The 12239-nt window shown below is 42.6% G+C and overlaps 1 protein-coding gene across 2 annotated transcripts in view; it reads left to right on the top strand.

The window, feature by feature from the left end:
- PDE10A (phosphodiesterase 10A) overlaps window positions 1–12239 on the top strand; it is a 796398-nt gene that overhangs the window by 759330 nt on the left and 24829 nt on the right. For both annotated transcript variants that reach the window (XM_082252527.1, XM_082252528.1), the window contains exons 20-21: window positions 4992–5072; window positions 9635–9723. In XM_082252527.1, the coding sequence (XP_082108653.1) occupies window positions 4992–5072; window positions 9635–9723 (170 nt within the window). The remainder of the gene's footprint in view (window positions 1–4991; window positions 5073–9634; window positions 9724–12239) is intronic.

Here is a 12239-nt window from a genome sequence, read left to right as displayed (position 1 = left end):
GAGAGCAAGCTTAATGCAAAAATGGGGACGGTGTGGAGATCAGGGAGGCTGGGATATGCTTGTTACCAAGCAGGGCGATCCACCTACATCCAGGGCTCAGCAGATAATCTCCTGTTGGCCCAGTGTAAATCAGAGAGCCACCGCAACCAAGAGATACTCTGCAGGAAAGAGGTAAAAAGGAACAAAGAAATGTAGCCTTAAAGGGGTTGCAAAAAAGGGGATGCTCAATCTGATAATTATAAAATTGAAAAACTTTATTGTAAATAGTGACAAAATACATATAGTGCACTTCCCACTATGTGAGATAGTGACACTACTGAGAGACCAGACACAGAATGACTCACAAAAACGACAGCATAAAACCAACACAGAGACAGACACACACGCACCACCTGTCACACCACACTACTGGGGGATCACTGAATCAGCCAGTGGCAGTAAATGGCTCCGTAAGGCCTTGTTAACCGTCACAGTGGTTGAATGCATGCCGGCATGCCAAAGAGGTCAGTTTTGGTATGAATATAATAAAATTGAAAATGAAGCCAGCAATACAGTGTATGGGCATACAAGACCATGTGTACCAGAATAGTGCTGCAGATATGGGTAGTCAAGTGAATCTCTACTATTGATCTGATTTGAATCAGAGAGAAATCATCTGATTTGAAGACAACAGAACTATCTGGTTATTGGGATTCCAAAGCGGATTGCTCACAGGATTTGAAGTATTGTTCCAGCAAGTATAAATAGACATTCATGTAGATCCCTAGAAATCATTCCATGGCAGCACTGAATGGAACAGTAGATTCTCAAGGCAGTCTATAATAAACAATGTATCACATAAACCAGCATATATGGAAGTGAAGTGTCACCAGTAAATTCTTGGCAGAGTACCTGCTCCTCCGGGATGAATGGTGAGGGGATGAAAGGGACCCGGCCGGGAAGGAGATTTTTTCAGGTAGGTGCACCCTAGTGTCCGCAATGCTAAAGTGGGGAGAGACGCTCTAAACTAAGACAGCGAGGGCTCACATCAAGGAAATCTTCTGTGATGTTGGGAATCCGGGCAGCAATCCGGTTGTAAATGACCTGTCACATAGACTTAGGCAATTTGCTTACCCCATCCCCGGAGTGTTCCGCCGCTCAGAGATGCCTGATGGTCACAGCCCTTTCTCTATCCCCTTCGCTGAATCAAGTGCTCCTTCTCCGGTACTATTGATCTGTTGCCGTAGGGACATTCAGAATTTCCCTCGGTCTCCAAACATTTCCAGTTCGTCGAGGGAGCACTTGACTCAGCGAAGGGGATAGAGAAAGGGCTGTGACCATCAGGCATCTCTGAGCGGCGGAACACTTCGGGGATGGGGTAAGCGAATTTCCCTACATCACAGAAGATTTCCTTGATGTGAGCCCTCGCTGTCTTAGTTTAGAGCGTCTCTCCCCGCTTTAGCATTGCGGACACTAGGGTGCACCTACCTGCAAAAATCTCCTTCCCGGCCGGGTCCCTTTCATCCCCTCACCATTCATCCCGGATGAGCAGGTACTCTGCCAAGAATTTACTGGTGACACTTCACTTCCATATATGCTGGTTTCTGTGATACATTGTTTATTATAGACTGCCTTGAGAATCTACTGTTCCATTCAGTGCTGCCATGGAATGATTTCTAGGGATCTACATGAATGTCTATTTATACTTGCTGGAACAATACTTCAAATCCTGTGAGCAATCCGCTTTGGAATCCCAATAACCAGATAGTTCTGCTGTCTTCAAATCAGATGATTTCTCTCTGATTCAAATCAGATCAATAGTAGAGATTCACTTGACTACCCATATCTGCAGCACTATTCTGGTACACATGGTCTTGTATGCCCATACACTGTATTGCCGGCTTCATTTTCAATTTTATTGTATTCATACCGAAACTGACCTCTTTGGCATGCCAGCATGCATTCAACCACTGTGACGGTTAACAAGGCCTTACGGAGCCATTTACTGCCACTGGCTGATTCAGTGATCCCCCAGTAGTGTGGTGTGACAGGTGGCGCATGTGTGTCTGTCTCTGTGTTGGTTTTATGCTGTCGTTTTTGTGAGTCATTCTGTGTCTGGTCTCTCAGTAGTGTCACTATCTCACATAGTGGGAAGTGCACTATATGTATTTTGTCACTATTTACAATAAAGTTTTTCAATTTTATAATTATCAGATTGAGCATCCCCTTTTTTGCAACCCCTTTAAGGCTACATTTCTTTGTTAGTTTTTACCTCTTTCCTGCGGAGAGCAAGCTTATCGGACACTACATCCCAGATATGTCTATAATGATAAAGTACGGACTTACTTTCTCCCCGCACCTCAGCCCCCCGGAAACCACTCAACACAACCGACATCGGATCCATAGGTGAATGCACCCAAGGGGGACCCAGGAGGGCCAAGAACCTCATCCTATCTATATTGTTAAGGTGAAAGAGTTGGGAAAGTTGCGATGCCAGGTAATACAGGTTAAAGTCGGGATTGCCACCCCACTTAGGTCCGTAATATTCTTGAGTTTCCGCCATGATAACTTATGTCTGCTGGACCCCCAAGCAAGCGGCTTAAGGAGAGATTCCAACTGCATAAAGTACATAAGGGGGAGGTATACTGGCGAATGCCAGAGCACATAGAGTATCTTAGGCAGAAGCACCATTTTTATGAAGTTAACACGGCCCATCACCCCCAGGGGAAGACGGGCCCAGGTTTGGGTCTTGGTTTTAACCAGGGCAAACAAGGGCTGGAGATTGTCAGGGATATAGTCCGCCGGCGTATTGGTAACCTGGAAACCTAGGTATTTAATGCGGTCCACCCTCTGCAAGGGGAGATCAGGACTGACAGGTAGGGAAGAAACGTGGTCTATTGGCAGTATCTGGGACTGTTCAATGAGGGCCAGGGCGGTATGTTAGGAGTCGTCCGGGTCATCATGTGCCTTTTTAAACAGTATCACACTAGGGTGGACATGAGCTCCCTAATGCCTGTATTTTTTAAACTCTTTGACCTGAAGCAATGGCCAGTAGGTAAGCTGCGTTCTGAGTGTTTAAGGAGCGTTTCTATGAAACAAATTTCAAAACTAGATCCAACTGAAGATAAGTTTTTTTAAGGAAGCCTCAGTCTGAGAACTGCTTTAAGGAATCTCTCTACTAGCGGATTCAGAGCCCACCTGAAATTAGTAGGAGCAGAAACTTGGACATTTAACGTATTCAGACTGAGAATCAATCCAGGACACAACAGAAATTGTTATGTTGTGTACTTCTAGTGACAAAGCATTGAAAGTAGCTTGCTTGGAAAACCGAAAATATCTCCTACACTTGATAGTAAGTTGCATCAGTGAAGTTTTTTCACATCCCCAGGAGCCACTTACTGTATGTAACTTCAATGCATTCAAATTCTGAAGCTGTGGAATCAGAAAAAGAGATCTGCTCACAGATCAAAAAATGCATCATGTAGGAACCATGACCTCGGCCTATATTAACTTCTTGCTAATTGGTTATCCCAAAAGGTGCTGTAGGAAATTTCTCTATAAGTCCAAGGTTGGATAAGTATGTGTGTTCCTGCAGCTTCCTGTGAACCTACCTGATTTTAAATGAAGGATACTGACACTCAGTTTCTAAATCTGTCTATCTTCTCTGTAATACTGAGATACCAGTGCCCCCACCTGACCACAGGGGTTGCGTGATGGGAAGGTTCTCAGAATTTTTAGACACTGTGAGATTGTCATTGTCTATCTTAGGATTCACCAAAGGCAGGAAAACAATAAATAGCTGTTGTGTGAGAAACAAAGTGCGAGAGACTTGATAATCCAAAAAGAAGAAATATTGTATATGAAATGCAGAAAGCAGCCATACACTGCACCTAAAATGACAACTGTGGTTCTCTGCCCAAAAAACAAATCCATGGAAAAATGAGCTCTCACACCTGTAAGTGCTTTTAGCAGTGTAAAGGGTAACTCCACTTTCGTCTGGAAAAAATAAAAATAAAAAATATAGCGTACACAATTGCGACACAAATCCTATTATGGTTGAATATTATTAAATTACCTTTCCTTTTCAATCTGCAACTGCTGTAATTTTCTGAAAATGCAATGTAATGTGGCTGCCTGGAGTTGTTCTGTACATAGAATGTGTACTGACCACACCCCAGAAACATAATTTCCTGCTTGTGTGATTGATTTACCAATTTTTTCCAGAAGTCTGCCTAAAAAATAAGTGAGATTTCAGCATCCCCTGCAACACAAATGTAATTTTTGGTGAGATATTTTCAATAGGAACACGTCTAAAGGGATGCAGGCCCAGCAGCTTTCCTCATTAGTGCCCTGCATGTGCACAGCTGGTTGCTAATCATGAAACCACTCCCATTAGACCCATTCAGCAAACGAGCACAGAGGAACAAACAAGGATTTCTTCAGAATAAAAAAAAGATAGGAATCTGCTACAAAGGTTGTTATAATCCTTGCAATGGGCACACATCACCCAGAGGGGGATGTTTTTTTTTCTCTACGGAAGTGGAGTTATGCTTTAAGTAGTAGGACTTCATCTAGAAGAGCATAAATCTGAATGGATTCAATAAAAATGAAAGTAAGAAGTTATTGCAATAACAATCTTGTAGTGAGGAGGACAAAAAGAATGGGACTGTGGGTGCCTAGTCACATCTTTTACTGAGCTATAATGGATCATGTTGATTAGATGGGGCAGAGCACAAACCATATGTATGCTGTCATGTTGGCATCAAGAAATCTCTTTATAGGTATTACAATGATTGCGTAGCAGCTCTGACAGTTCAGCTCCAATAAATATATTTGCAGATATATTAAAATATCCCAAAGTCTTATACTCAAATGTTGATGCTGCTACTGCTAGGATCTTTCTGCTGTAGTAAATATAAGTTGTTAGGGGGCAGGGGAATTATGGGAAATGTAGTCCTCCTTTCACATTTGTCTTGAGTTCTAACACAATGATCATTGTTTTAATTCTAAAGGGGGATGAAATGAAGAGGCTGGGTATTTCACCAATACCAATGATGGACAGAGATAAAAAAGATGAAATTCCTCAGGGACAGGTGAGTCAAACTACTGTATGCAACACTGCTGTACACAGGAACAATTGTAATCACAAATTAGCCTGTACTATCAGCCATAATATCAGCAATATAGGGCCTTAAAGCAGAGCTCCACCCATAAGATTGATTGCTTCCTCCCCCCTCCACTGCCACATTTGGCACCTTTCGGAGGGGAGCGGATACCTGTCAAAACCAGATACCTGCTTTCACTTCTGGCAAATACTGTAGGCGCTGACCTTTAATATAAGGACACTTACCTGTCCAGGGATCCTCCTCCTCTTTTCAGTTTAACTCGAAAAGAAAAGTGCTAAAATAGTGTACCCTTAATTTCAATGTGCTCTCTTTAAACCATGCTTCATATAGGGCAAAGGTTGTGAATCCATCAATACGTGCTGCCATACGTGCACAAAACTCTTTACAAAACTCAGTCCCCAAGGCACAGGGTTGGGCAATATCGTATCTGATAAGCCTCTTAGATTTCACTCCTCTTGTTCCCATTATTAAGCAGGCTCCCAATGGGTGAATGGCATATAGGGCATAAAATTATTTTAAAAAAGCTCCTAGTGCAGAGACACCCATTAAAAAATGTGTTTTATTTACCATAAAACTGCTCACATAAGTACAGAAATGCACGTTTCCAATACTCAAGATGGTGGAATGGGCAGTTCTAGGGCCAGCATCTGGCATCACTTCCTGACATGTTTCATCTGTAGACTTTATCAAAAGATTATCAAAGTTTATCTTGATGGACAGCCAAAGTCTTTACAGCTAGATGGGTTGAGGAAAATATAGTTTTGAAGATTGAATATGATACAAAAACATTTGATGGCCCTTGCTGTTTTCTTCATGCCTTTGTTTCAATTAGTACTTCACATCAATTCTGCATTCTCTGCAGTAGTAGCATACAAGTATTCTAATGCATGTATAAGCATTATATATTATTCGGGAACCTATTTTTGAATTGAGGGCTTTTTTTTTGTCCCAAATAGAACAATATTGCTTAAGGTGCTAATTTAAAATACAGTATCTCACAAAAGTTAAAAAAACATTTTTGTAAATATTTAATTATAACTTTTCACGTGACAACACTGAAGAAATGACACTTTGCTACAATGTAAAGTAGTGAGTGTACAGCTTGTATAACAGTGTACATTTTCTGTCCCCTCAAAATAACTCAACACACAGCCATTAATGTCTAAACTGCTGGCAACAAAAGTAAGTATGCCCCTAAGTGAAAATTTACAAATTGAGCCCAAAGTGTCAATATTTTGTGTGTCCACCATTATTTTCCTGCACTGCCTTAACCCTCTTGGGCATGGAGTTCACCAGAGCTTCACAGGTTGCCACTTGAGTCCTCTTCCACTCCTCCGTGATGACATCAAGGAGCTGGTGGATGTTAGAGACCTTCCATATGAGGATGCGCCACAGATGCTCAATAGGGTTTAGATCTGGAGACATGCTTGGCCAGTCCATCACCTTTACCCTCAGCTTCTTTAGCAAGGCAGTTGTAGTCTTGGAGGTGTGCTTGGGGTCTTTTATCATGTTGGAATACTGCCCTGCGGCCAAGTCTCCGAAGGGAGGGGATTATGCTCTGCTTCAGTATGTCACAGTACATGTTGGCAATAATGGTTTCCTCAACGAACTGTAGCTCCCCAGTGCCAGCAGCACTCATGCATCCCCCACCCAGTGGTGGTATTCAGCCAGGTCGCACCGGTTCCACAGAACTGGTTACTAAATATTTGGAAGTTCGCAGAACCGCATTGTGACCATCTGTATATCATCCGCTGACTGCTCTTCTGCTCTCTCTGTCCTCTGTCCCTGCTTGTGGTGGCGGCGCTCTCTCTCTCTGCAGGGAGGCGGCCGGAGCCCACACACTGCACTGGTTGCTAGGCTAGAGCCGCTTAGCAACTAGCAACCAGTGACGTCACCCCTTTCTCCTCCAGGCCGCCACGTCGCCGCCTCCCAGACAGTCCCCGCCTATTACAATTTGGCTCTAGTAGGCTTCAGGAAAGGGTGGACCCGAGGCGCAGAGCAGTGCGCTCCAAGCCCACCCATTGTGTGACAATAGCAAATGAAAATTCGCTATTGTCACACGGATCCTCCTCCTGGCCAATCCCATGCCATTGGCCGAGGAGGAGGCGGGAGGAGACGCGGGGACTGAAGAGAAGAAGCCGCCGATACGACAGGTAAGTAAAGGGCACTGGTCTCGGGGGGGGGGGGGGCGTTGTTCACTCTGCATCTGAAGGGGGCACGCTGGTCTTTGCATTGAAGGGGGCACGAATGATTATCTCTGCATTGAAGGGGGCACACTGGTCTCTGCATTGAAAGGGGGCACAAATGATGATCTCTGCATTGAAAGGGGGCACACTGGTCTCTGCATTGAAAGGGGGCACAATGATCTCTGCATTGAAAGGGGGCACAATGATCTCTGCATTGAAAGGGGGCACGGTGATCTCTGCATTGAAAGGGGGCACGCAGGTCACTGTGCATTGAAAGGGGGCACGCTGGTCACTGTACATTGAAAGGGGGCACGCTGGTCATTCTGCATTGAAAGGGGGCACGCTGGTCACTGTGCATTGAAAGTCTGAACTGGTTACTAAAAATCCCACCACTGCCCCAGACCATGCTACTCCCACAACCATGCTTGACTATAGGCAAGACACACTTGTCTTTGTACTCCTCACCTGGTTGCCACCAAACACACTTGACACCGTCTGAACCAAATAAGTTTATTTTGGTCTCATCAGACCACAGGACATGGTTACAGTAATCCATGTCCTTAGTCTGCTTGTTTTCAGCAAACTGTGGGCTATCTTGTGCATCATCTTTAGAACAGGCTTCCTTCTGGGACAACAACCATGCAGATCAATTTGATACAGTGTGTGGCGTGTGGTCTGAGCATTGACAGGCTGACCCCCCACCCCTTCAACCTCTGCAGCAATGCTGGCAGCACTTATATGTCTATTTCCCAAAGTCAACCTCTGGATATGATGCTGAACACGTGCATTCAGCTCCTTTGGTCGACCATGGCGAGACCTGTTCTGAGTGGAACCTGTCCTGTTAAACCACTATATGGTCTTGTCCACCATGCTGCAGCTCAGTTTCAGGGTCTTGGCAATCTTCTTATAGCCTAGGCCATCTTTATGTAGAGCAAAAAATCTTTTTTTCAGATTCTCAGAGAATTCTTTGCCATGAGGTGCCATGTTTAACTTCCAGTGACCAGTATGAGAGAGTGAGAACGATAACACCAAATTTAACACACCTGCTCCCCATTCACACCTGAGACCTTGTAACACTAACGGGTCACATGACACCGGGGAGGGAAAATGGCTAAATAGGCCTGATTTGGACATTTTCACTTAGGGGTGTACTCACTTTTGTTGCCACCGGTTCAGACTTTAATGACTGTGTGTTGAATTATTTTGAGGGGATAGCAGATTTACACTGTTATACAAGCTGTACACTCACTACATTGTAGCAGTATATTTTCCTCAGTGTTGTCACATGAAAAGATATGAGATAGAAGATGTAAGAAAAGATGTCATTGGCTGCAGAGCCTGGGCAGTGACGCCACCCATCAACCTACTATGGGTCATCTACTGTCGGCTGTCCTTGCGCTCCCCTGAAGTTGGCGCTGGGAACCAATCATTTGACCAGACCAGAGCACTATTAGGTTAGATAAGTCTAAGCATCTTTCCTTTACAGGGTAGTGAATATAGGGCTTAGAATGGGATGGCAGGGTTAAGGTTAAGCTTTGCTGTGTTTTGACTTACACTTAAAACTAGATAAGACACCTGAAAAAGTATTGTGTTTTCTCAAAATTGTGATGAACTGGAAACCGTGATCTGCAGTATTTGTGATTATATAATTATTGTAAAGAAAATGTAGATTATAAGTATATTTATTAAAGAAATATACTGGATTGTCTATAATGCAGCTTTGCCTGTCCTTATCAGGTTGAAGTTGTTTTAAATACATTTGCACACTTTCACCCCACACTTTATATAAGGTCACCTTATCTGCTATTCATCACTCTCCTTCTTTTGAAAAAACTTAAAAAGTTCTGTCTGCAAAGGAAATAGTTAGAACTTTTGTATTCTAATGCTTTGCTCTCTCAAAGAGCCAATTTAGCTAAAGCAACCTGTTGTGCACTGTATTTTCTTTCACCCACCCTTTCACTACTGTGCAGAGTAGTGACATAGGGGGGCTGCAGATGGAACTACAGCATGCAGAGAGGGAAAAGACATCTAGCACTGTTAGATTCTGAAGACTGAGAATTAGGATCTGCATCTCAGGCAGCAGTACACGCAAGTATTCTTTCCTTTACAGAGGCGTCTGTTGCTTTAAGCCCAAAATCCTCATTTGCATTTACTCCTACTCCTGCTGCCAGTTTGCATTATAAATAACATTTAGACTTAAGGGCAAATGGCTAGCAAATGTAGATAAAGTAAGCAGTCAAATGAAAATAGATTTGCCAGGAGGTTATAAATATGCCTGTATGACTTTCAAAATTGATATATGCAGTTATATCACTATGTCTCTTTTTTTCTCTTTTTACATAGATCGGGTTCTACAATGCAGTAGCTATTCCTTGCTATACAACATTATCCCAGATATTTCCTTCTACACAACCTCTTCTTACTGCCTGCAGGTAACAGTCATTGGCTTATCTATGAATATTATTTGGTTGTACATAAAAAAAAAAAAAGTGTTGTAATTTGCTTGCGAATACAACACAATATTTGTGTATTTTTCTAATCATAAAATAGTTTTTGTTTGTGTGGTATACAGTTGTGATCATAAGTTTTCATACCCCTGGCAGAGTTTTTGAAGATGTGAACCATTTCTTCTTTTCCAATAGTTTTTATTGTTTTTAGAAACAAAGGTTCTCATACATAATATAGCATACATGCTTTTACATGTTTGATATTGTAGACAAGTGTTTCACAATGGTTTCCTGGACAGGAGCGTATACCCATGTCTGGGTTTGTTTCTATACCCCGTTGCCATTTCCTTAGGTTCCATGTAAAAAAATAATCTTTGTATCAAGAGAACCTGTGTCTTATTCTAACAACATTTGACAAAAATTTAGTATGTATAAACAAAAATAATTGAGAAGAACAAGAAAGCAAGAAGGTAAGAAAAGGAGAGAAGAAAAGAAATGAAGAGGCAAATTCCACCTCTCTATCTATCCCATAGGTCCAGCATAAATTGCGGTTTGTTATTCTCCTGAAATATAATGTATCCATGGGTCCTATATTTTTTCAAATAAATCTGTTTTTATCATTCAGAGTAGCTGATCATTTTTCATTTATCATTATCAATGATGATTTTGTTTTTATCAGTGCAAACGGAATAGACAAAGATCTCTAAGATTTGGCAATTGCCATCCTAGCAGTTCGGTATATAAATTACCGTAGATTCGATTTTTGGTATGTTTTGGTACGTTCTCCATTGGCCGGTCTAATAAGACTTGCTAGAGGGATTTTTTGAGGTTGGTTTGAGTTAAAGAATATATAATCTTATATACTCCAATCCAAAACCTCTTCTTTTTTTTTTTTTTTTTAACATGTTCACCATTTGTGATATTCCGTACCCATCTGTCAACATCCTCTAAAACTCGTGGGTGGAGGCACCTGGGAGCTGCTTTTGTAGGTACCATCTCAAGAACACTTTATATTTGGCTTTGATGATGGTTATATATGACCTAGAGGTTGTAAAGACCAATTAATTCCCCTCATTAAGGTCTACGTCCTCATCTAAATCCCGCTCCCACTTAACCATATATAGTAATTTATCAGGTTTTGGAGTTGAGCATAGTATATATTACAGAAATGTAACCAGGAATCTTGTTTATATTTTTGCAAAGGTGTTCCATTGACATTAAAATTACCAGATCTGAATGATGTTCTAGGGCCTGTAAGAAATGCGTATAAGACATTTTGTACAAGTCACAGTTGATTTGCTCAACAGATATTGCACCACTTAAAGTCTCCTGCACACCATCCCTCCCGCGCTCTCTGCCTCAGGTGCTGTTCCCTCAATAAATAGGTTCTGCTCTAGCCATCCACAGCAATGCAAAGCCCTTGATCACACTCTGTGTATCAACCATATCTCAAAGTGAAAGTGAAAGCTACAGTCCCCCCCCCCCCCCCCCGCCCACTGCCAATGCAATGCCATGCTATGCTAATGCTTTTCTGCCTGTATTGTGTTTATTTATAAATCATTCATTTATTTCCTCCCCATAATAATTCCTAAGGCTTCATGTAGACATTTCTGCCATGTTCCCACTAAGTTATTAAAGCATACTTCTATACCAGTCAGCCTTAACTTTATGACCGCTAACCTAATATTGAGTAGGTCCTCCTTTTGTCACCAAAACAACCCTGACCAGTTCAGTCATGGATGCCTCTAGACCTCTGAAGGTATGCGGTCATATCTGGCACCATTCTGTCAGTAGAAGATCCTTTAAGTCTGGTAACTTGTAAGTTGGGGCCTCCATGGGTCGGACTTGTTTTGTTTTCAATGATTTTTATTGAATGTTTTATGGAAAAGAACATCAAAGGTACAAAAATTATCATCGTTAACATAGGCATATCAGAGCCGGTTCACATTTGTGCGGCTGCGGCGTTCGCATGTAATGTCAGAGCGCACTGCTCCTTCATTACATGCGATCGGCTGTGCGGTGCGAGTTTAGCCATACACTTTGTATGGCTAAATTCGCACCGCACCCGCAGCAAACACGCACAGGACCCTTTTTGGCAGCCGCATCAGGATCGGATCGCACATCGGTTCACACTTGTGCGATCCAATCCTGTGCGAACTGCAAGATCGCACTGCGATATGCGATCAAACTGGGGGTGTCGTTAAGATTACATTGACACCCCCAGCGTATCGCATATGGCAGTGTGAACTGCCGGGGGTGCGTTTGCGATGCGGGAACAGGCTGTGGATTCGCAGCCTTCCCGCATCGCATAAGTGTGAACCGGGGCTCAGTCCCAATTATCCCACCGCAATCACAAAATAAAAAGTAGAGAAAAAGAAAAATAAACAAGCGGCGTAAACTGTCACTATGCGCTGTCGCCTGGGAAGAGTGAAAAGCCTTTAAACTGTTTAACATGAAGCAGGATAACATCAATCAAAAACAAGTATTAGTGGATACAAGCG

The sequence above is a fragment of the Pelophylax lessonae genome (assembly GCF_965119305.1).
Source record: "Pelophylax lessonae genome assembly, chromosome: 3".
Taxonomy (NCBI): Eukaryota; Metazoa; Chordata; class Amphibia; order Anura; family Ranidae; genus Pelophylax; species Pelophylax lessonae.
Note: the sequence above shows the minus strand (reverse complement) of the source record. Positions and strands in the feature narration are given on the sequence as shown.